General features: G+C 33.8%; 3 protein-coding genes across 21 annotated transcripts in view; 2 read left to right on the top strand and 1 right to left on the bottom strand.

Moving 5' to 3' along the window:
* Positions 1–8,787: 8,787 nt before the first annotated feature.
* On the top strand, positions 8,788–14,393 carry EIP9 (Chaperone DnaJ-domain superfamily protein). 7 transcript variants are annotated; one of them, XR_015790254.1, is made up of 4 exons: positions 8,788–10,627; positions 12,138–12,226; positions 12,368–12,493; positions 12,572–14,393. XR_015790254.1 is itself a non-coding variant. In XM_022286250.2 (2 exons), the coding sequence occupies exon 1, from the start codon at positions 8,874–8,876 to the stop codon at positions 10,599–10,601; it is 1,728 nt and encodes a 575-aa protein (XP_022141942.2). In that variant the 5' UTR covers positions 8,788–8,873; the 3' UTR covers positions 10,602–10,627; positions 12,138–12,540. The 7 variants fall into 7 exon arrangements, 1 of the variants encoding a protein (XP_022141942.2); XR_015790256.1 differs by having other exon boundaries at positions 12,138–12,230; XR_015790253.1 differs by lacking the exon at positions 12,572–14,393 and having other exon boundaries at positions 12,143–12,226; positions 12,368–12,540.
* On the top strand, positions 12,368–20,043 carry LOC111012194 (guanosine nucleotide diphosphate dissociation inhibitor At5g09550). Of its 3 annotated transcripts, none has more exons than XM_022286248.2 (14): positions 12,368–12,493; positions 15,722–15,810; positions 16,703–16,765; positions 16,871–16,954; positions 17,215–17,322; positions 17,500–17,672; positions 17,793–17,904; positions 18,049–18,129; positions 18,203–18,265; positions 18,770–18,871; positions 18,957–19,081; positions 19,174–19,384; positions 19,561–19,635; positions 19,826–20,043. In XM_022286248.2, the coding sequence occupies exons 2-14, from the start codon at positions 15,724–15,726 to the stop codon at positions 19,877–19,879; spliced, it is 1,338 nt and encodes a 445-aa protein (XP_022141940.1). In that variant the 5' UTR covers positions 12,368–12,493; positions 15,722–15,723; the 3' UTR covers positions 19,880–20,043. The 3 variants fall into 3 exon arrangements, with proteins under 3 accessions (XP_022141940.1, XP_022141937.1, XP_087978792.1); XM_022286245.2 differs by lacking the exon at positions 12,368–12,493 and adding an exon at positions 14,583–14,809; XM_088122666.1 differs by lacking the exons at positions 12,368–12,493; positions 15,722–15,810 and adding an exon at positions 16,006–16,079.
* Positions 20,044–23,504: 3,461 nt separating this feature from the next.
* Positions 23,505–25,144, bottom strand: part of LOC111012217 (Cysteine proteinases superfamily protein) — a 71,057-nt gene continuing 69,417 nt past the window's right edge. For 10 of the 11 annotated variants that reach the window (XM_088122572.1, XM_088122571.1, XM_022286281.2 and 7 more), the window contains one exon: positions 23,505–24,404. In XM_088122572.1, the coding sequence (XP_087978698.1) occupies positions 23,772–24,404 (633 nt within the window). In that variant the 3' untranslated portion in view covers positions 23,505–23,771. The remainder of the gene's footprint in view (positions 24,405–25,144) is intronic. The other variant, XM_088122576.1, reaches the window with a different exon arrangement.

The following is a 25,144-nucleotide window of genomic DNA, read 5'->3' as shown; positions in this document are numbered from 1 at the left end:
TAAATTAAAAAAAATATCTACTTCACCGTATTTTATCTTAAGGAAATTTCTTTCTCATACCTTTTCTTCAGTTAAAGAGCTTTTTAATCTCATTATGACTTGGTTGTTCTGTTCTTTCTCTAGTTCTTTTCTCTCTAATGTATTTAAAAAAAAAAATCGCTCTAGAGTTTTTATAATTTTTTAAATAAAAGTGAGGCTACTGTTTTAAGTGACATCACAAATAATGGCTATTTGAGAAAAAAAAAATCACTACTATATTATGGTCCAATATGGATTATCTATGGCCATTATTCTTTGGCCGAGGTCTATGCACCTAATCCAATTTATCTCGTTTTAGCCACATTTCCTACGATATTTATCCAAAGTCAAGCATAAGTTTGACTGTTTCATTAAAAAAACAAAAAAACAAAAACTTACAGCATGAAGTCAAAATTATATTTGCCATTTTTTAAAACCACTTATATGTCATTGAAAAATATTAAATCATGTTTGAAAGTAATTTTAACCCGACTAAATTACTTTTGTTAGTACCAAAATTACTCTAATAATGTTTCATAGAGTAGAATGCTATTTTGAAAAAAGAAATTAATTAGAATTAATTCATCATTTTAAAGGAAAGTGATTTTTAACACTGCCAAAAGTGATTTTAGACATGTCAAAATCACCCCTAAACATACCCTAATTAATTCCAAGTAATTTACGAGCAAACAAGAGATATTTTATGAACTTACAACTTATGAAAATATTTTACATTCTTGACAAACAAGTAGAGGAATTTTAGTGTCCATTTCATGGAAATTCAGGATTGATGCAAATACAAGTAACATCATTAAGTTATAATAACAGAAGACATCCCAAGATAGTTAAATATTTAGATTATGCATCTAAAAAAAATACTTGTAATAATTCCTATAACCACAAATGCACGTAGGTGTCTCCTAATAATTATGTCATGCAGATGTGGAGATGGAGAATTGAACTTTCGATTCCTAGAAATGACATGAGAGGACTCGGGATGTCAAGCTCCTTGCTACTTACCAACATTCTAGAGCACACATTTATAATTAATATTTTATATAATATAAATTTTTATTAGTAGTTTAATCATCTAATTAATGTATACATTTTTTTATAAAATTAATTTATACATTTAATTATTTCTTACTCATTAATATTAGTATTACGTGTTACATTTAATTAATGTCTCAACTCAATAAATCTATCTATTTAATTTCTTTATTAATTGATTGATTAATTTATATAATAATATATCATTAAATAATATTAAGTTTTATTTATGAATGATATCAAATATTTGTGTAACATTTATTTATTCTCTTTTAATATACTTCCTCGAAATATATATATTTGTAAAACCAAGCATAGCTCAGCGGTAATTGGTATATATCTCCAAACAAAACAAGCATAGTTCAGCGGTAATTGACATATATCTCCAAACAAAATGTTGTGAGTTCGATATATATATATATATATATATATATATATATATATATATACACACACACATATATATATACATATACATATACATATACGCTTAATTATACAAATTTATTTGTATATACGCTTAATTATACAAATTAATTGATTAAATAAATATAATTTCATAAACAAGACCTGTAAAATAAAAATTGATATTTAGTTTAGAAATTAGTCTTGGAATGGTCATCAAGTTGTAAGGGCTTAGTAGCTACCACAATTATTTCTCTTAAGTTTGTTATTGTAAATAACCTTTTTGTTATTGTTTCACTTTGTTGTACTTAAACTCAATCAGTATATCAATAATATTGAGATTATTATTTTACGCCTCAACGCTTTGTTGGTCCTTCCTTTCCTAATCATGTCGCAAACTTTTCAAATCTTTGTATAGTTTGAAACAATCCCTTGCACATGGGTTGAGTGTTTTACTTCTTATCTATTCATGTTGGGATTTACTGCTTGTACAGCTGATTCATCATTATTTACTCATAATTCAGCTAGTTCTTTTACTTATCTTCTCCTCTGCGTTGATGATATCATTGTTACGGGAAATAATCCTTCATTTATTGATGATCTTGTATCTCAACTACGGTTACGTTTTGATATAACTGACCCCGTAACAATTCCTTCATTTATTGATGATCTTGTATCTCAACTACGGTTACGTTTTGATATAACTGACCTTGGTGGTGTCAAATAATTTCTTGGTTTAGGAGTTACTCGTTCTACTAATGGCATTCATGTTTCGCAGGCAAAATATGCTAGAGATCTTATTTCTTGGTTTGACATGCTTACTGCTAAACTTTGTCAGACACCACATACTCTCTATTAAAACTGCCTTTGATACTTTACAACCTTGTTCTTCTATTGATGTTCAAGCATATCGAGCTATTATGGGAGCTTTGCAGTATCTTTCATTTTCTAGACCGAATATTGTTTTCTCGGTGAGCAAATCATCTCAATTTATGCATTATCCATCAATGTCTCACTTGACTGCTGCCAAATGTGTCTTGCGCTATATTGCATGCACCATTTCTTCTGGCTTGCTTTTCATGCATGACGTTTCTGCACCTTTTATGTCTTACGACCTTTTTAGATTCTGACTGGACGGTGACCTTGATGATAAATGGTCCATTATTGGCTTCATTGTCTTTCTTGGTCCCAATCCAATTTCTTGGTCAGCCAAGAAACAAGCCACGGTTTCAACAAGCTCCACAGAAACTGAGTACCGCAGCTGAATTGTTTAGGCTTCGCCAACTACTTCGAGATCTTGGTCTTTTTCTTTCCCGATCGTCGTGGATTCGGTATGATAACCAATCAGCTATTTAGTTGGCCCATAACTCAGACATTCCACGGACGTACTAAACATATTGAAATTGATTTTCATCTCATTCCAGAATGGGTTGTTCGCAAAGATCTTTCTCTTCAATATGTTTCCTACTGCCTCTCAACTTGCAAATTTACTAACAAAGCCACTCCTGGAGATTGCTTTATCCAAACTCATGTCATCTTAGGCTTGCGTTTGAGGGGATGTTATATGTGTTAGTTAGCAACAATTATTTCTCGAATTTATTATTGTAAATAATTTTTTTGTTATTGTTTCACTCTATTGTATTTAAACTCAATCAGTCAATCGAGGTTGAGATTACTATTTTACGCCTTTCGTTAAATGGTTTAAGATATTTTGGCAATATTTGCAAAAATCTATCAACTATTCTAAGATTGTTGTTGATTTTGACTCTCTCCATGTTGTAAGCAATTGAATCGTAGACTTTTTTATTCTTAGAGTGTCGTTGTTCGTTCACCATCTACTCAAATCTGGATTTCTAATGATTTTCCACGTGGCTTCCTGATTTACTTGGGAGAAGATTCTCTCTTTAATGTAGCTCATGTGATAAGTTTTATCTAAAATATTTCTATTTTTAGCCTCAAATTTTTTTTTTAATAAATCAACATGGGTGGGAGTTGGGGGAGTATTCATAAAATAAAAAATAAAAAACTATGGTGCAAAATATACCAATAACCCTGGCTTCTTTTATCAAACAATATTAATTATTAATCTAAATAAATCTACCAAACAATATTAACACTAAATAGATAAGGAAAAAGAAAACGACACCAAAATTTATAGTGGTTTGACCAATGTGGTCTACATCCACTGTGCAAGGTGAGAGCAAACTTATATTAGCTTCAATACAAATGGAACGAGAGAGAATAACAAACTCAAGCTCTAAGTAGAACAACCCACGAAGAAGATGAAAACAATGGACAAAATACAAGAAGAAAGAAACAAACCCTTTTTCAGTTTTTTCCACCTTTGGCTGCTATGATAAGAAAAAAAGTGTAACAAAATTCTGCCTCTTTTTCTCAATCTCATGGCAAGAAGAATAGTTCCAAATTAGGGTTGCAGTAGCCACATAATTGGATTTAAACAAGAACTAACGGTCCAACCCAACTTCTTAATAACCCATGAGATATGCTTGAGTCACATTACAACAAAAACATAGATTGAAAATTTGAATCCACATTTTTTAGTGAAAATATATCTCTCAATAGCGAGTAAGTTGAGTTATTCAAAATTTTGTTCAACACGTCAACATGTTCATTTTTCCCCTAATGTCATCCGCATGCATGTCGACATGTCGACCAAATGTCCATTTTATGTCGACCAAATGTCCATTTTTTTTTTGCATTGAATCCGTAATTGTAAACGATTGAGAAAATCTGGATCTATGGTGGCCTTTTAGTTAGTAGAGACTAAGAGCAAAATATGTTGTCTTTCAAGAAAAAATCTAGATTAAAATTTTAGTTCTAAACCTTAAGAAAAGAAGATTTCTGTTTAAAACATTTTTTCAAATTTCTGTAAATTCAAAACTTGTGGAAGAGCAACAAGAAAAATCGAAAATAATAGTAAAAGATTATACGAGCGTTTTCTATTTTTCTTTTGAAGAAAATAAAGTTACACTCTTATCCTTTTGGTTCAAAAAAGAAAAAAAAAATGAACAAACGTTAAATTAATTTAACTATAAAAATCTAACAAAATCTTAAAAGAAATAGATTATATTTATAAAAAACTTAATTAACTAAAAAAAATCTAACAAAATCTTAAAGTAATTGATTTAAAAGAAAAATAATTTTAAATTAAATTTAACTAACCAAATTTTAAAACAAACAAATAAAAGAAAATCAAATTTAATTTAATTTAATTTGAAAAAATCTAACAAAATGGATAATGGATTTTAAAAAATTAAATTTAACTAAAAAATATAACAAAACGTTAAAAGTAATTGATTTAAAAGAAAAAACAAATTTTAAATTAAATTTACCCAACCAAATTTTAAAACAAACAAATAAAAAAAATCAATTTAAATCATTATTATTAAACATTTAAATTTTAAATTAAATCTAATTTTTTAAAAATTATTTCATACTTTATATATATCTAAATTTCACATACGTATGTAACTAGATTGGATTAGAAATTATCAATAAAAAGTAACATTAAACTTTAATTTACTAATTCAAATAATTTTCATATATATACATGATTTTATTTCGACATTTTCATAAGTATATTATTTATATATTTAGATATAATGGTTAAAAAGTGATTAATATAGCTTAATTAAGCTACAATTAAAGTTTTATTTACTAATTTAAAAATTTTGCATCAATATCCACTATTTTCGTAATTTTTCTAGAAATATCTATCGACATCGACATGTTTGTAAAATCGAGACCTGGACATTTCCATCAACATCGTTGAACGTTGATGTCAACTAAACAGTTAATATTAAATATTTAAATTTAAGGTATTTTACATTGGTATCCACGAAATAAAACAAATGTAATCCCAAGGGGGCTTTTAAAAAAATAAAATTCAAAAATAGATTGAATATCGAAAAGCAAACTATACCTAAATAATAAAATTCAAATATCACAAGGGGATTGAATATCTTACATTCAGACAAAACAAATATAATAATTTAGATACCCACCTCATAAAAATCTGAAATTATTCCAAAACAAACAGCCCTAAATAATTAAATACAATCCAATAATGGAGACAATGGCGTTTGAAACTCTTTATTAAAAAAATATGGTCTTAGAAACTAAAATAAAAAGAAAAATGATATCCATTTAAAAATACTTTTTGAATTTTACTTTAGTTACACTATTTTTAGATTAGTAACAATTTAGTTTATAGACTTTAATATCTAACAATTTAATCAATATAGTTTGAAATGTGCAACGATTTATTCCATATTGTTATATACAGTAGTTGAAAAACTAAATTGTTATTAATTTAAAAATACAAATATTAAATCATTATAAACTAAAATACATGGTGAATTTCATTCCATTAAAGTACGTGAATAAAAAGTTTTTTTTTCTTTTTTTACCTTATTTAAAATTAGCACGAGGGAAATTGAAAAGAATGGGGAATTGGATAAAAAAAGATTTCTCCTTTTTTCTGACGCAATTAAATCGTGCCTGAAAAGCCCATCCAAAAGCCCAACATTATTAATTATTAATTAATTCTTTCTTTCTTTTTTTGCCCTTTCCGGACGATATAAAGCGTCAGGCATTTATTCAGTGCTGACGCCTTAGACTTTTCTACTTCAAAACGTTTCATTTTATTAATAATAATAATAATAATAATATTTTTTTTTAAATTAAAATACTAATTTAGTCGTTTTACTTTCACCTTTGGTCAATTTTTGTCCCAGTACTCTAAAAAAATATTGGCTATAGTCTCAGTAATTTCAACATTGGCTCATTTTAGTCATTCTACCTCGAAAATGTTCATTTTGATCTTTTTATTTTTAAAAGATTATCATTTTGGTCCATTCATTTTATTTTTATCACATTTTTTCTATTACAATTTCAACGCGACATTACAATCAATATATTTCTTAAAATATAAACATTACTTTATACTAAGGAGTTTCTGTTATGTGTAAAATTTGTATTAAAATTTTGAAGGGAGAATAAAATTATCACTTTTTAAAAGTACAAATATCACAATGAACAGTTTTAAACTACAGGGATTAAAAGTACAACGACTAAAATGAACAAAACTGAAAAATACAGAAACTAAAATAATCCAAAGTTGAAAGTAGGAGGACAAAATAATATTTTATTATTTGGTGTAAAAAAGGAATTCATATGGTGCAAAGATCAATGGAAAATAAAGTAGTTTGGAACATTTATTGAATTTGAACGAAATTGAAAATATAATATACTTAAATCTCATTAATTTAGATCCGAACGAAGGATCATTGTTCAATTCACTAGATTTGGACTAGATTTTGTTGATTTCGGTTATTGGTTTAGTCTCACTTTATTTACTAGATTTGGATTATTTTTTGTTGATTTGGATTGATTTAGTTTGATTTTAATTAACTTAATCACGGTTTTTTCAGTTTTATTAGTTATCATCCATCAATTCGATGTGCAATAAAATGATTTCGATGTCAATTATTTTTTACTTTCCATAACTCGATATTAATATGGGGTTGATAGTAGCCAAAAATTAATCAGGGTAACCCATTCATAAAAATTGTAGATTTCTTTTGAACATTATAAGTTTTGATAGTAGCCAAAAATTTTTAGCATAATTTTTGTAAGTTGAAGAATTCAACGTCCATGTTAGATTTTAGTTGGTATTGTTTGATATGCTGTAAAAACAATGACAGTAACAAAACAACCAACATGAAGATAAATTATAGAATACTAATTTACTAATTTAAAGGTCAATTTAGCTCATTTTTTCTTTTAAAAAAATCAGCTCATTTTAATTTAATCACTGTTGTTTGAGTGGAATTTTGTAAAGTGAGATTCGCGTGAGCTGACTAAATGAGTTAAATGGAGTGAGCTGAACAAAAAGATTTACACGAAAAAGAACAAACACTTTGATACTCAAGTCAGTCTAAAGTTTGAATATCAAGGTCGGTTTCAGACAAAATTGCATACCTGACGCTGATGCTCCGTTAGTTTGTTACTAAGGTTGTTGAACTGTTCTCATCTCTGTATGAAAAAACTGTCGATTCTTAGCTCAGACGAGATGAATTAAGGATCCTTTACTTGTGTGAGGTTCTAAATAGGTGGTACCGAGCTTTGTAGGTCGACACTATAAAGTCGCTCATGATTAGCTATTCTCGTGTGACTTTTTTTGTAATTCTTCCTCCCAACCCCTATACTATGTACTTAATTTTAGTTTGGTCTCAATGATTTAAAATGTTCCCTTTTGATTTTTATGATGTGATTAAAACTCAAAAATTGTAGAAACAAGCACGTGTTTTAAAACTCATACATTTTTCTCTCCTCTTTACTCCATTAAAAGATAGTACATTTTGTTTTCTTTAATTCTAAACTCCTCTAACATAATTTTTTTTTCTAGATAGAAAATAATATTTAATTTCATTATCGTAAATGAAAACATTGTTATAATATGGAACAAATTGCGACAATTTACATAGTTAAAATTATAGGCAATATTGAATCATGGAGACCAAATTAAAATTTTTAAAATCATAAAAACAAAATTGATAATTTAAACAAATATATTTCTTCAGTTTTCACTAAATTTTCTAAAACAATTTCATAACCTTGTTTTTGAAAATGAATTATAAACTTTAGTATTTTAAAAATAAAGTTTCAAACTATCTACATCCTTTCAAATAATGTCAGAAATACAATATTTATTAAAAAGAAAATGGAAAATCCCCTCGCCCCTCCCCTTTTTCCCTTGAAAAGCAAATTTATGAACGTTGTAAAATCGTGGAGCACGTGGAGGGCAGATCACGTGACACGTGATGTAAGCTTACTGTTATCCGACACGTGGTAAAATGAAGTTACATCGCAAATAATCAAATGGAAATTTACTTTTCTTTTCTTCAATCTCTGAAATTACTCTGACTTCATTTCTCGAGAGAGAGGAAAAAAAAAGAAAACAAAAAAAAGTGAAATTTACCCCGCGGTAACTTTCTCCACGTACATTAAAAAAAAAAAAAAAACACAATTACCGCGGTGAAACAAGTTGGAAAAGTCGTCTGTTTTTAATCTTCATTACTGGACCAGACATTTTCATCTCAAAAACTGTGAGGATGACAAACGGGGAAGGAAGAAATTATTTTCTGATGTTTTGTGAAAAGACTGAAATGCCCTTCCAATCCTACCAGAAGCGGTGCAGAGGGTTGGTAATTTACGGGAGATTCCTGGGTTTTGTGGTAAATTCAAGAAATCCAAGCCCTTAGCTCTTTTGTATTGATGATTACAGTGGAGAACAGAGGAGTAGATCAGTGGGAAGAGAGAGGGGGGCCGGAGCTAGAAGAGAGAGAAAGAAGGGAGAGAGTGAGAGACGTCGGAGAATGGAGCACAACGGCGGCGGAAACAGGGCGGAGGCGCTGCGGTGGCTGAGCATAGCGGAGAAGCTTCTGGCGGCGCGTGACTTCTATGGAACCCGGAGCTTTGCGATCCGGGCGAGAGAATCCGACCCGATAGTGCTGGAGGCGGCGGACCGTGTAATCGCCGTCGCCGATACGCTGCTGGCGGCGGAGTCGCGGATCAACAATCAGTACGACTGGTACGCCATCTTGCAAATTTCGCAGCCGACTCAGAGCATTGAGCTCATCGCGACTCAGTACAGGCGGCTGGCGCTGCTGCTCCACCCGGAGGCGAACAGAGTCGCGTTTGCGGATCACGCTTTTAGGCTTGTGTCTGATGCATGGTGTGTGCTTTCGAATCCTTTGAGAAAAGCGTTGTACGATAATGATTATCTTATGTGTTCGAAGTTTAGCCCCGGGACGACTGGGTCGAGTCAGAAACCGAAGTCTCCGCAGCATCAGCCACAATTTCCGCAGCCGGTTAGAAGCAGTCCGAGGAAGGAGAGTAGGATGACAGTAGAGGAGCCGCAGCAGCAGGAACGGCCACAACCGCCGGTTCAGGAACGGCCACAACCGCCACAGCCACAGCCACCGCCACCGCCACCGCCACCGCCACCGCCACCGCCACCGGTACAACCCCCTCAACCATCTCCACAGCGGCAGCAGCAGCAGCAGCTGGAGGACCCGCAGCCGCAGCAGCAATTTATTAGAAAAAGCCCCAAATCGATGAATGCTAAAGTAACGGAAGAGGAAGAGAGGCCAAATGTCAGTGATGTGCCCGAGTCAACTCAGGAAACTACTCAGCAGCACATTGATTCCAATCGTCCCGCACGGGAGGCTGAGCCTACTCTGCCGACTGAGTCGAGCATTCCGAGTTTCTGGACGGCTTGCCCTTACTGTTACAATCTCTACGAGTACCCTAAGGGTTACGAGGATTGTGTACTTAGGTGCCAGAATTGTGCAAAGGCATTTCAAGCCTTGGTCATTCCGTCGCCACCGGTGGCTGATAATGCTTCTACCTTTTGTTGCTGGGGATTTTTCCCACTAGGGGTTTCTATGAAGGCCAAAGGAACAATGGGGTCTGCCGCCTGGTCGCCTTTTTCGGCCATGTTTGCCTGTCCTTTGCCTGCTCAAGGGGCAACAAAATTGGGGAAAACTAGAAATGTTAAACCCGTCAAGAAATCTGCACCAAAATTCTTCTGTGAAGAGGATGACATATATGTGGAGATTTCGGAAACAAGTGACAGTTCTGATGAAGAATGGGGGAGAGTGAGTAAGAAGAGGAAGCCTAAGAGGGGTTTGGCCAGTAGAAGTGACAAGAGACAACCTTCTGAGAGCTTAACGAAAGGGAGCCAAGGAAATGTGGGGAATGGAAATACAGATGAAGTTGAGAATATGAATGGGCAGTTCGAAGAACAGAATGGTTCGGGGCGGTTTGGTTTGTCAAACTCCACAAAGGGCGAGTCCAGCAAGAAGGCTGTGGCAGCGATGGGGGGTACTGGGAAGAAGCATAGAGGGAAAGGGGCAAAGGAGCTAGGAAAGTTGGATTTGAATGTGGAGTTCAGCAATGAGGTGGAAGAGCCTGCCACAGGCGTAAGTGAAGGGCATGGGGAGGATAACATTGGAATTGGGTTCTTTGAGGGCCTTGATGAATTTTTGAGTAGTCTGCCGATACTTAATGCCGTGGCTGATGATAAGGTCAAAGCTAGTTAGTAAGGCTCTTGGATGTTATTCTTAAAGTAAGACTCTTCCTTTTGTTGTGGATGTTGTATTTTGTTATTGTAGTATAAAAATAATTTGAAGCTGCAATGCATTTTGCCCAGTGGTTCCTGTTCTTACACTGCCATTCACATAACTCTGAAATATGCGTTGCCTGAACTATTCTTATGGGTTTTCTTTCTCGGTCAAGATCTTACACTAACTTGCGAGAACTGAAACTTAGCAAATTTAAATACTGTGAAATTGTGCACTGTGCAGACACAATTATGTCTGTTGGCAATCGAGTTTTCATATTTTTTTGTATTTACTCTCAAATATCTATCTCTATATGATCGTTGACATTGTAAAACTTGCATTTTGTTACTTCCTGGATTCTTCAAAGAGGAATTGAGGGCTCCCAATTCTCAACTATACCCTCGTGCATACCAGATATTCATTAGGATATTTTCTCTACGTTCTTATGATATTCTCTAGTACGGCAATGATTTGTATTTGTTATTTTTGGAGATTTTTTATGCCTAACATACCATTTGGGATAAAGCTTCCGGTGTTCTTGTTCTGCAATTGAGATGCATTGAGCATGATACTTGTTGACATCTTTAATAGTGTAACTAGCTAGCAGTTGGATTTAGGAAATTCTTAATCTTTCATGGCCTTTCTCTAGTTGGTCTGGTAATATTTGTAATAATTCTCGACACGCGAATAGTTATAGAATATGACATCTTCTGCCTTTTTATTACCATGCCTTATTTGTGAGGAAATTTCAGTTCTACTCTTCATCTTGTAAATTAGTTAATTAGTTCTCTGATAAACATGGTTTATGACCGACCATGCTGTTTTATAACATGAATTTGAGTGGGGGGGAGGGGGGGGGGGGGGGGGGGTTCTGCTTTCAGTTGAAGCTCACCAGATGGTCTTTGGTAGATTCTTCGCCTTCATCGTTAATGGTCAATTATGGGTATTTTTACAAGCCCAGTTGCCGTTAGATGTGCTTACATCTCGAGAATTGAATATGTGGATTGTTTCTAATGAAATCCTTCAGGACATGCTATGGTATAACATGCTTGCAACTCTTTTGGATAAGTTTCTTCTTTCATGGCTTTATGTTTTGTCCCTTCCTTAGATGTGCTTAGATCTGGAGAATTGAATTTTAATACGTTCTAGGAGGCTGACCTTCCCAATTTGGAAAGAAATAATCAAGAGATCTTTTTAGGAAGAAGGTGGTGGAGGCAGGAGAGGGGTAAGAAATAACCAGCGATTCTATCGCGAACACAGAGAAATTGCCAGCATATAACTTTGCTTCCTCATGTTTACTCTCACATTATCTCAATCCTTGCGGACTGTCATTTCCTTGAGATAATTGCTTGTCAGGACGAGAGCATGTTCGTAGTCGATATTTACTGTTTAGTGACAAACTTTGATTCTGCAACATATTTTGTGCCATCTGTTTGAAATTTCTTACGATTAGCAAAAGAATCCCCCTTGTATATTGAGGATCAATACAAATGATATCTCAAGCTTTTCTTACAGTGCAGGTTCCAGATCGAAGACGGTTATGAGCATGACCGCTGCACCCACTGGTAAACACTTGTTAAGCGAGCGGGCTTAGCGTTCCATAGGCAAGTATGTTTCACTTTGCAGGCATTTTGTAATGCTCTCTCCATTTATGTGTTCCTGCTATTAGAAAATCTGTGTTTGGCGGTGGAACTTTGGCTCATTATTTCCTGGCTTATAAGTTCTTCTGCTGTGGCATAATATAGTCTCTACTTCTGAGTTGCTGCAAATTTCTGTGGAATTTCATTGTGAAATTCATGGATGTTCCGAAAGCGCTCAAGACAGGTCAGGTGAAGAAGAACATCATTGTAAATGATGGTGTAAGATCCCAGGTATTGGCTGAAATTAATGATGTTTTGTTTTGGATTTTTTTTTTTCATCATCTGAGTTCAGCTGCTGATATTTAACAGGTGGGAGGAAATGTGGTTAGTCACTGTTCATTGTTCACTTGTTTGGGACTCTCTTTAAAACACCTTTTTTTCCTTTTTTTTATAGTTAGATTTTTGTAGAAAGAACAATTTCCATTCTGAAAAGGTTGAAAACAGTATATATATATTTTTAATTTTTAAAAATAGCTCCAAAAGATTTCCTAAAATTCTAAATTAGTTTTCAAGCTTTAAAAGTGGGATCAGCTGCATTAGTTTTTTACTTTTGGATGAAAGTCATCTGATAATTCCAAGAAGTTTGGGAAAATTGTTGGATGTTTCCAGAATGAATTGGATTAAACTAGGGCATGTCTGGTAATGTTTTCGTTTATGGTTTATTCTTGTAACTAATTTATCAAGATTTATTTTTTAAATATTTAATTAATTTATGAAATATATTTTTAAAGCCTCTTCGTATTTTTAAGTCAAGTTTGGCTTTGGGGCTTTGATTGAGGTGGGTTTTCTAAAAATTTTGGAGCCTTAATAATATTGGATAAGGTGAGTTTCGTAAATTTATTTGGACTCTAATAACTAAATTTAGTCTTTTTTTTAATAAATTTAAATTTGTGATGTCTAAATTCTCAAGTTAAAATTCAATAAAATATTTAATTGAGAAACAAATCTACGAAAAAAATGGGTAAGTGATAAGTTAACAGATCAAAATAAAAAATTATCAATATCCTTTCTTTTTTTGGCTTAAATCCAAAGGAAAGTAATAAATGTCATCTACTAGGATTAATGAAAAATTAACTGATCTAGATTAGATTAAATTATATATTTAAGCTCCAAATAACAAAATTTCTAATTGTTCTAAATAATCCCAAATATAAAAGTGTGGTTGTAATTTAAAACTTAAAATTAAATAATAGGAAGCCTATTAAAAAGGAAAGGGCCAGAAATGGCTTACAATAATTGACAATTGATTAAATAATTGAACAATTGGCATTTAGTCAACTCAATCAATGATTGAAATTTTGGTTAACTTGGTAAATAACTTATATTTGACCGTTCATATGCTAAATAGGTTATTGACATTTAACATGGTCAGATTAGAATTTGAAATTTGGTATATTTTGGTCAGTTTGGCTTTGATTAAATCTTTAAAGACATGTATATCGTTACAATATTTGTAACAAGTTCTTACATGGTCCCTTTCTTTTATATGATATGGGGCGATAAGTTAAGGTGTTTTGATTAAGTGACGTGTCAATAACAAAGGATTGCTCGAAAATTTTGAATATAGTAAAAAGTGAGAGGCAATGAAGGAATCATCAAAAAAAAAAAAAAAATTGGGATAAAGAGAGATAAATAGTGCGGTTCACATTTTCTTGTGTTTAGAGCTTCTCATTTTCTTATAGAAGTCTGTCCATGTTGGGGATGGGTAAAATCTTGTGAAGTAGCAGGGTGCATTGAGCAACGGGGGATGAGGGTGATTCTACCCATGGGTTGGACCACGCTACAAGTTGAAGTGCTTCCACGGCAGGAGAAGGATAGGGCAATGTTTTCGTTGTCGGATGAACAAGAAAGGAATTGGAAAGGAATTGGAGGGAAGACAAGACTCACGACAGGAGAAGGACAGGGCATTGTTTTCGTTGTCGAATGAACAAGAAAGGGAAGGAAGCTAGTCGTTGGAGGGAAGACAAGACTCGTGGAGTGAAGGAGGTGTGAATCACAAGTCGCACATAAGTCATAAGGTCGCACGACAAAAGAACACCCAACATAAAGATAAAGATGTACACTTTAGATTTCACAATCTATCTTACTAATAAAAGAAAAAGGGGTAGCCTGCTCACTCTTTTGTAGAGAATCGCATCGAGACAAAAGAAATGTTCTGACGTGCATGAAATGCATCTTACTTTCTTGCTGACTGAATCAATTGAAGGAGGTTTCTATAAGAAGAGTTGCGACTTCACGTCGGAGCGGACATGGTTTCATGACGAGTGGGCATTCACTCTCAAGATGCCTTGATGGTGAAATGGTAGACACGCAAGACTCAAAATCTCATGTTAAATAGTGTGGAGGTTCGAGTCATTTTTAAGGCATGCATAATGGTGAGAATGCTCGTTGAATTGGAAGGAACGATAGTAGATCACGAAAGCGTGGCAATCTCCATTGTCTGTCTTGCACTCACCCTTGAGTATAAGCTTGAGTATAAGCTTCAACAGGAATTAAACAAGTTTAAGGAATGAACTTGCCAATTAAAGTATACCCCAACACAATAAGGTACATGTATCCAACTATGAGGTTGAGAGTTTGAATCTCCATTCTCACATGGTACTTAAAAAAAATAATTAAGAATTATAGTTTTTTTTTTTTTTAAAAAGAACGATTTGGGATGATTTGCAGAGTTACAAAAATCAACAAAACCCATTCATTTTCTGTACAAAATTTGATATAATTGATCCATTTCCTATACGGAGTTACATTGAGCAACTTTATATTTTGCTTCTCATTCAAACTAAATCTCTAAAGCTACTTAAACTATAAGTAAAGAATTAGCATATCTTATGAAAAAGGTATATATTCGTACTAGTCATCCTGAATTAAAACACGATTCAAGAGATTTTCTTTAAAAAAACAATTTATGCACAAAATCTAACTTTATTACAAGAGAGGGTCGTGAGATAGACTCGGGCCAAATTTCAAAAGTCGAGACAATAGAAAACAGACACCCCTCAATTCCTTGGTTTGGTTTTTTATAAAAATCATAATTTTCAAAATCGATCTAACTCCTTAATAATAATGTTTCCCTTCAAATAAAAATCTAACTCACTCATTGCATCTCTTTATATTTTTTTACCCAATTCAGACCTTTCATGTAGGAAAAAACGTTCTTATTATTACAATGACATTGGAATTTCGGGAGAAAATGATTGAATTTACTAACTATGGCAATATTTCTAAATTTATTTAAGAAAAGATTAGATGTGTGGCGTGGTGTACACGCGCTTTGCTCTGCGTGAAAGTAGCGCTGGTTTTGATTTCAGTTAGTGTCGTTGGTTCCCTCCCGCTAAAGACTTGTTCCAGATCTCGCGCTTCAAAAACGCGATTCTCTTCTATTTCACCATTCTCCTCCTCTCCTCTTCCTCCTCCTCTCTCTCTCTCTGAAATTTTCTCCGTCTCACTTTCTTGCAGCCATGGATGAAGAGTACGACGTCATCGTTCTCGGAACTGGCCTCAAAGAGTGCATTCTCAGTGGCCTTCTCTCCGTCGATGGCCTCAAGGTATTCTCTAGCTATTTTCCGATAGTGAAATCGTCGCGTTTCTTTTCAATTGCCTGTTAAATCCATGGTTTAGGAAGTAGGAAGGTCCAAGTATTGACGTTATCATCATCGATCATTTTCTTCTGTTTTGAATTTGTTTGATAGATCTGCGGAAAATATGATCTGTGTATGAATTCGGAATTTGGAAATCTGGTTATAAATACTTGCTCCTTTGGTGTAGCGGAAGTTCTTGAGCTCCTGACGCTTCGGATTAGGTGTATCTTGTAAATGTAATCACGGATGAATATTCTTTCACTTCTCGCCAATGCCTTTTTTTTTCGTCAGTGCTTCTAGTGTTATTAAATTTTTTCAATCACGGATGAGTTTTGGCTAAATAACTACAGGAATCACCATCAGTCTGTTTCGAAGCTTTTCAAGGAACAAATTTCGTTGTATTTTGTAGTTTCAATTTTCTTTTATCTCAGTTAGAAATTTGAGAATATATAATATTCTATTAATGCCCGAATTTTTCCTTTTGAGATGCTGATATTTTGGAAGTATGCATTTGGACTATTTGGATTGGAAGTGTTTTGGTAAACATTTTTCTGCTTTAGATAATTGTTTCTGAGAACCACCTCTCTTTATGAATAACTGAAGTTATTTTTCTTCTAAATTGACGAGATTATAAACGGTGGTTTTGAGTGCATATAATCTCTACTTTACAAGTTACTTGTTTTGTTTTTAAGAACAACCTTCAAATAACCCTCAAGTATCTTACAACTCTATTTTTGTGAAATTCCCTTGTCTATAACTTTTCTAGTTTCCTGTTCTTTGTCTGATCTGATCTTAAACTTGGAAACATTTATTCTTCCCCTCTTGATTTAGGGATTAAACCAGTAATCTTCTTGAACAGGTACTTCATATGGATAGAAATGACTACTACGGAGGAGCATCAACCTCTCTTAATCTCATACAGGTTTATTATAATCAAATTCATGGTTTCCTGTTTTCACTTGTTTAAAATTCCTATTCCCTCCATGGCTGATTTTTATGTTCTAATACTTTTCTCTTCCCCCTGTAGATTTGGAAGCGTTTCAGGGGGAATGATAAGCCTCCTGAACAGTTGGGCTTGAGCAAGGAGTACAATGTTGATATGATACCTAAGGTAGGTTCAGATTGCTCAATTGTCGTGCTTCTTAGTGTGAAACCCAGTAATCAAGGTCCCATTTGATAACTGTTATTTTTCATTTTCAAATCTTGGTTATTATCTTAGAAAAAAATAATTTAGAAAGTACATTGCAAAATAAAATAAATTTCTAATAAACAGACTTATTTCCTAAAAACAGAGCTAAAAACAAATTGTTGTCCAAGGGCTGTAGGTGTTTTGGTTGATCTGAGAGCTTCTGTCCATTTTTTCTTGCATAGTTCACGATGGCCAATGGTGGTTTGGTACGAGTGCTTATCCACACAGATGTTACCAAATACCTACACTTCAAGGCTGTGGATGGTAGTTTTGTGTACAACAAGGGGAAGGTAAACCGAATGCTTATAGAAAGTTTGGCCCTATTTTTCTCTCTTTCTTATAATAATTATGAAGAAAGAAAGAAGGAAAAGTGTTAGGCTGTTAGTGTATCTGATCAACTCACTTGTGAACAGAGCTTACTCTAAACAAATTGCTGCCTTTTTTTTTTCTGCTTTATATTTTTTTAGATTTACAAAGTTCCAGCTACTGATGTTGAAGCTCTAAAATCACCACTGATGGGACTTTTCGAGAAGCGTCGTGCTCGAAAGTTCTTCATTTATGTTCAAGATTACGAAGAGTCTGATCCAAAATCTCATGAAGGTTTAGATTTGAACAAAGTTACAGCTAGAGAACTCATCACGTGAGGATGCCCCCCTTTCCATCTTTTTGGTTATACAAGTTTATAAACTGGACTTAAGGCGACTTTTATTTTGATTGAAAGAAATCTGTCCATTTCATTCTCGCGCATTTGGTATTGCAGGAAGTATGGGCTAGAAGATGATACAATTGACTTTATTGGGCATGCTCTGGCACTACATTTCGACGACAGTTATTTGAATGGGCCAGCCTTGGATTTTGTGAAGAGAATGAAGGTAAAACTGTGTTATGCTTTACTCTCTACATTCGTCTGTGCATATGTTCTAAAATTGAAAAGGAAAATTGAAAAATTTTGCACTGCGTTATATTAGAATGGTAAGCTGTTTGTCTTCAAAGGAATTGACACTTGTTTTATATAGCTTTACGCAGAGTCTTTGGCACGCTTCCAAGGAGGTTCTCCCTATATCTATCCACTCTACGGACTTGGAGAGTTACCTCAGGTATGTTTAAAAGTTTAATATCATGCAAGGAAATGTAAGTTCTCTTATCTTATTATTTTTAAATTTTTGGCAGGCATTTGCTCGTTTAAGTGCCGTTTATGGTGGAACATACATGCTCAACAAGCCAGAATGTAAGGTAAACTCAGTTTACATTGCTAACAATTGGATTGTAGCCTAAGCTCTGTAAATTTCTTCATCCCCATGTTCGTCATCAATCATTAACTACGTAACTTTAAAGCTAAAACTAACTGCTTTCCGAGGGAAAAAGGTAAGAAGTAACAGCTTAGCGATAGATGCATCTCCGAATTCCCATTATTTCTTGACTAGTTTTTAGCAGGCAGCAGTGATATTTGATCTGTTGAAGAGTGAATTGGATCCTAACTTTTTAAGCTTTTGAGTCTAGTGATAGTTTAACATAAAATGAGGTCATCTAACACCTGCAATACCGGTATCTGCAACGATGTGATAATAAGCGGGGAATTACTTTCATGTTGTACATAAAAATGTTTAGCTATACTACTTTCTTGATCTTACGTTTTTTTTTTAATTGAATTTTTATGCCAATGAATGCCTTCTCTATTTCTCTATTTGAATATTCAGCATTTGATTCTTTCGAGATTAATTGATTTTTGGATAACAGGTAGAGTTTGATGGTGATGGGAAAGCTTATGGTGTGACTTCCGAAGGAGAAACTGCCCGATGCAAAAAAATTGTTTGTGACCCATCGTATCTGCCAGATAAGGTACTCTCAACATCCAAAAAGTATTGACTATTGAGCTTATGGTTTCTCTTGCTAAATCAAACTCATTGGTTGATTGATTCAACAGGTTCGAAAGGTTGGAAAAGTAGCTCGAGCAATTTGTATAATGAGCCATCCAATCCCAGATACCCATGATTCTCATTCGGCTCAGGTTATTCTGCCGCAAAAGCAACTTGGTCGTAAATCAGATATGTAAGTGCTATGCCAAAGAATTACAACAAATTACATGGAGTTCTTCATAATCTGCAAAAGTAATTAGCTGTTTTCCTTTAATTTTGTTGCAGGTACCTCTTCTGTTGCTCATATGCACACAACGTTGCTCCAAAAGGAAAATTTATTGCTTTCGTTTCCACAGAAGCAGAGACCGATAATCCTGAGGTAGAATTGAAGCCTGGGATTGACCTCCTCGGACCTGTTGATGAGATATTCTATGAAACTTATGACAGATTTGTTCCCACAAATAACCATGACACTGACAATTGCTTCATATCCACGGTATGCTCACAAATGTATTTCTTGAATTTTTATGTTCCTGTTGTGTTAATTGGAGAGAAATAAAAGCAGAAGTTCTCTGACCCAAAACCAAATCTTTTTATTTTCTTTTTTTGTTATCACCACAGAATGAAAGCTTCTTATTTTGTTCTTGAGTTTGAATACTGGTTTCACTGCAGAGTTATGATGGAAGCACCCATTTTGAGTCTACAGTAACAGACGTGCTTGACATGTACAGCAAGATCACTGGAAAGGTACACCAGTTTTCAAATATTTATGAAAATTTACCCAAATTTTGACTAGAAACTTATAAGATCATTTCGATCGTGTACAAAATTTTGAAAAAAATGATCTATCTACTATTTGCGGCTTCAATGTTTGAACTGAACCTTTTGAACAATATCTGAACAACTTTCTGTAAAATTGCATCATTTATGGTTTCAGGAACTTGATCTTTCTGTGGATCTCAGTGCTGCAAGTGCTGCTGCTGAAGAATGAGAAACAGTAGTGCTAATTCTTGAGAGAAAAAAAAAAAGTAACATTTTTGTTTGTTTGTTTGTTTCTAATTAATTTTTTTTTTCCTTTTTCTATAAGTACTTCTGCATCCGAATGTGTCGTTGCTCATTTTAAAGGGACTTCCAATATATACCCAGATTCAAATACGTTACTCTACTTTATTTCTTCCTTAATTTTGCACATGAAATTCTCAGCCTCAATTGTTTTGTTAAAGTTCTGGGGGTTTGTTTCCTGTTTTTTACTCTTATATTGTTGGGAAATGCAAATGAGAACAAACCAATTAAAGGGTAAAAGTGAAATGCTGTGAATACCGAAAGGGATAAGAATGATATGATGTATATAAAAGAAATAGTATGTATATAAATACTGATTTGATCACTCAAAAGGAATTCGACAAGGGGAGGGATACAATGGTAATTGGATCACTCGTTAATACAAGGGAGATATAAAATTGATTGACGGGAAATATCGATAATGAAGTGGTTCAACTCAACTATATATCTACCGAGCAACAAATAGCTCGAAAAGTTATAACAAGTTAGGTTTATATAGAGCTCATTTTGACGAGAATGTTGAAAATTAGTGCCAAAGTTAGAGCATCCTTGTAAATAGTTTTTAAGGATAGTTATAGATTTGTACACGATTAGGTTAATCTCTTTCCAGATTAGGTTAGTTTCATTTGTTAACCTCTACTCTTTCTTGTATTTATCCCATTTGTATTATTAGTTGTAAAATAATTATTTATTATTAGTCGTAAAATAATAAGATATACTAAAAATCTATTAGAAATGTGTAATAAGTAAAGACCTATTGGACACGACATTGAAAATTCATCCAACATTAAAAGTTGAAAGATTTATTAGACAATTTTTAAAATTTAAGAATAATCTATTTGACACAACATTACAAGTTTGAAGACCAAATCTATAATTTAGTCTTCATGGCCCAGTGCTCTTGTAAAAGCCTTATGTCGTTAGGTTAATATAACCATACCTCTCAATTTTCAGAATTAATTCAGAATTGTTTTATGTGGATCGTTGTGAAAAATAAATAACCATACCTCTCAATTTTCAGAATTGTTTTACGTGGATCGTTTTGAAAATTATTTTTCACGAATGAGTTGTATTTTCATATTTTATATATTTAGATTTCAAGATTAATTTTTTTTAATACTAAGATGACCATTGCTTTTATATTTAATAAGATTTGTGTTTTTATTTAAATATTTCCAAATTTGAATTTTCCATACGACAATGTTTTGTCCTCACTCACATGCAACTAGGAGGTCACCAGCCGATTGTTCCAAGTCAAGCACGTTTAACCTAATAATGCAACTAGAGCTCTTACGATTGAGCTTCCGAAAAGGAACGTATACTTTGTTAGTATAGGTAGTGAGTATCAATTCTTTTAAGTCTTTTATTGTCTATTCTTCCATGATCCTAGGATCCCTCTCATTCGAACGTGGTATCGGTTCATTCATGTACTCCTCCTCTCTATTTAGTCATTACTTTGCAAAATTCCAAAGGGACTTCGTCCTATACTGGTTATTTTAAGATAAAAGTGTAAAATTTAAACCTGAATTCATTTATGTAAATTGAATCCCGTATGGTCTAGTAGTGTATTGATCCCTTTTTCAAAGGGTCTAATTAAGTGCGTACATCGATCGGTTGGGTCGGTTTTTAGGTCCAAACCAATGTCGATTATGTCGGTTTTCGAAAATGAAAACCAACCAACCATTTTTGCCGCTTTTCAACCGATTAAACAGTCGATTCGGTTGGTGGGTGGCCCTGCTGCGATTCGTCAGTTGGAGTTCATCGGTTTCAAAAGGTTATATAAGATGAAGATGAGATGGAGAGGTGGGAGAAGAAGAGAGAATGGGAGAAAAAAGAAGAAAAAGAGGAAAAACGGGAGAGAAGAGAGAGGAAGAAGACATACCTTTTCACACTAAAAAAATACATTAACAAATAAAAGTTAAAAAAAGAGAAGGAAGGAGAGGAGAAGATAAATATGGGAAAAGTTGGGAAAAGAGAAGAGAGGAGAGGGGAAGATGAAGATGGGAGAAGGAAGAATCGAAGAAGCTAGGGAATAGAAAGAAAAAGTGCAGGAAAATAAAGAAAATAGGGAAAAAAAATACAATTTTTGTCATGGGTTGGGGGTAAATGTTGTAATTGAAGTTTCAAAATTAACCTGAGATTGGAGTAGGTGACTAAATGACGTGGCAATTAAAAGGTGACTAAACTTTTCTAATTTGCTTTTTTAATGAGTTGTAAAAAATTATTAATTTTTAAACAATTTTATGATTTTTTTATTCTTTCTCTTCTTTTGATCCATTCATCTTCTTGTACCATCCACTGTCGCCGTCAATTGCTGTCACCCGTCGTTGCTGTCCACCAAAGAGAGGGAAGAGCTCTCCATCTCCCCCGTTCCAGATTTGGTTCCCTCGTTTCAAATCTACAACGGGGAAAGGAGGAGCTTTCCCTCTCTCTCCCGTGAGCAGCAATCGCGGCACGACAGTGGGTGACAATAATAGTAGACGATGACGGCTGGCGACAACGATGGTGGACAACAATGATGGTAGCAAGGAGATGAAGAGACCAAAAGAATTAAAAAATTAATTAAAAAATGTCACCTCACATCACAAAATTATGTAAAAAGTTAATATTTTTCTACAAATCATGAAAAAAAAGCCATTTATAAATATCCAATCACTTGTTAATTGCCACATCATTTTTCCTTCACCCCAAATTAAATTATATTTCACTTGGGAAAACCAACTAGTGGCACCAGTTTTCCCAAGGAACCACTGGCAACTGATCGACGATCGGTTTTTAATTTTTTCAAATCGACTCCAACCAACTTTTTTATTAAACTGATCGACCGACGTCAATTTAGTTAGTTTTAGTTGGTCGGTTAAGTTTTTCAATCTCTTTTATTCAGCCCTAGGTCTAATTTCCCTCCATCTCTTGTTAGCTAGTAAGATTGGAGCTCTTCTTGCTCTATTAGATTACATAATTCTCTGACCACTATTTGTTCATTGGCATTAAGAATAAGAAGTTTAATGAGTCGACTTTATTTGCATTAAATCAATATCTTGTGTTCCAAGACACTGAAGTAGAAGGTTATAACTATTCATAAACAATATTGATCTCCTAAAGGTTACATCCTTCATTAGCCATCTAACTCCCTCATGATACCTTCCAATTTACCTTCTCATTTGTGGCCAAAAGTAACAACTGAAAATGCTTCAGAAAAACAAGTTCATTAGTTGCACTAGATCTGTTATCATAACCTTTTTTTTTGGTAATTTAGCATAAGAAAACCTCTAAAGTAACTTAGCATAAGAAAGCATGCATTTAACCCTCTAAAATTATCACTCATTAACCCTTTTGAATATTACTACTAGTCGCGCCATTTTCCTTACACAATTCAGGTATTCGAGACCATTATCAGTTTTAAGTATTTTCATTTTTCCATTAGATTGTACTCCGACCTTTCTCTCCAAGTTTTAAACTTATCTAGGACTTCGGCTTTACCAGTTTCTTCTTTATTCTTACTTTTTATGATTCTATTCTCTATTATACATATTAAAAATAAAAGAGAATTGAGATGCATTGAATATCAGAATACTGTAATCTCCAAAGCAAGCTATTCACATATTATCAAAATCATTTAGCCAAGTAATGAAAGATAGGCTGTAGAATAGTATGAGTCCATTCTGGAGAATAGTACGAGCCAGTAAGTTCCTATATTCACAGACAAAAGCAGAGCTTTACAGAGGCAGGTAATGAGGTTCATTTACCTACATAAATATACAACCTATTTAAACTCATTCAAAATCAGGCAATGTCAATTTCAGTTGTTTCAGTACGGCTTCTTATGGAGTCAAATTTATCTCCCCCGAACCGTCAACTCTAGGCCTTTTAGCAGAATGTTGTTTGCTAGAACCATATGCTGTATGTACATTGCTCACTATCAGATCATGTTGTCTATTATCGTTGAAGTCTGCACTAGATTCACCCGCTTCCCTTGATAGGAAAGAGTCGTTTTTTAAGGAAGAGGAAATCTCGATTTCCTTACTATCATGCATAGAATTTCCCGATTGTACCACTTCGATTCCATTGTACATTTCATCAGCCTCCTCTGAATCTTCAACTATATACTCCTCCTCTGAATCCTCTACTACACAAGTGGCAAGTTCTTCACTTGAGGTGGTTAAGGTCTCTGGTTCATCTGCTTCAGTTGGATGGTCCAGTCTCTTGTTTGCTTGAGGTGAGTAATCCCTTCCCGATACCGATATGGTATGAGACTCACCAAGAGATGGCTGAGATGACGGTCTTCTATCTTTATCTTTGGCATTTCTAGAAAATCTCCCCTCAGTAGATATTTCTAATTCTCTAAATTGTTGGCCAAAACTGGATGCTGATGAACATTCAGAAACAATAGCAGAAGCATGGTTACGATCTTCCAAACACTGAGGTGAATCAGAAATTTCACCATTTTCATCTTCCTGCACCTCGGGAAAAAAACAAGAAGATAACAAATGCAAATTTACGTCATGTTTTAGATAATATAATATGGAAATAGGCATAATTCACATGCAGCTATGTGAATACATCAGCTATCGACTGAGATTGGTTATAATATCATATTCCAACCAAACTATGATGTAATGGCCAAGATGCTCCACATAGCCTCCAATATGATATTTCATGAATGAACTAATTATAATGAAATTTATTGGCTTTTTCCCCATTGGAAAACATGGCAACTATTATTGAGAACATCACGGGCATAGATTTTGTTTGATGTTCATTAGTAAAAGGTGCATTGTAAAAATATTACTCTTATAGAGGTGGCCTCCATGTGCATGAAACATAAGAAGTTTTATACTTTTTGTTATACCGTCGTGATGCATTGTTGTAAATAGCTGAATTGTAAATAGTTGAATTACAAGTCTATGTCTTACCAATATGAGCATAGCTCAACTGGTTAAGACATATTCTCATCCTTGTTGTACTCAATTATAAGTCTTGCCCTTTATTGTCATTCTTCATACATCGGTATGTGATTCTAGTGAACAATGAAAGTATATAAGACTTGTGCCCCGAAATTCTATTTACCAGATAGTATCAGTGTATCGTTTTTCTAGGTAGGGTTTTGTTTCTAGTGAGTTATAAGATTTGAGGTATGAGTCACCTTTTGGGATAAAAATTCGTCGTCGTTACCGCCCATACCAAGAGGAGCACT

The sequence above is a fragment of the Momordica charantia genome (genome assembly GCF_013281855.1).
Source record: "Momordica charantia cultivar OHB3-1 chromosome 4 unlocalized genomic scaffold, Mcharantia_2.0 BLBB01000004.1, whole genome shotgun sequence".
NCBI lineage: Eukaryota > Viridiplantae > Streptophyta > Magnoliopsida > Cucurbitales > Cucurbitaceae > Momordica > Momordica charantia.
This window is presented reverse-complemented; position numbering and strand designations above follow the sequence as displayed.

Bases quoted from the DNA above. Each gene is read 5' to 3' on its own strand.
- EIP9 (XM_022286250.2), top strand. From the start codon at position 8,874: ATGGAGCACAACGGCGGCGGAAACAGGGCGGAGGCGCTGCGGTGGCTG.
- LOC111012194 (XM_022286248.2), top strand. From the start codon at position 15,724: ATGGATGAAGAGTACGACGTCATCGTTCTCGGAACTGGCCTCAAAGAG. The intron at 15,811-16,702 runs GTATTCTCTAGC...CTTCTTGAACAG, and splicing joins TCTCCGTCGATGGCCTCAAG to GTACTTCATATGGATAGAAA. The intron at 19,082-19,173 runs GTAAGTGCTATG...ATTTTGTTGCAG, and splicing joins CTTGGTCGTAAATCAGATAT to GTACCTCTTCTGTTGCTCAT.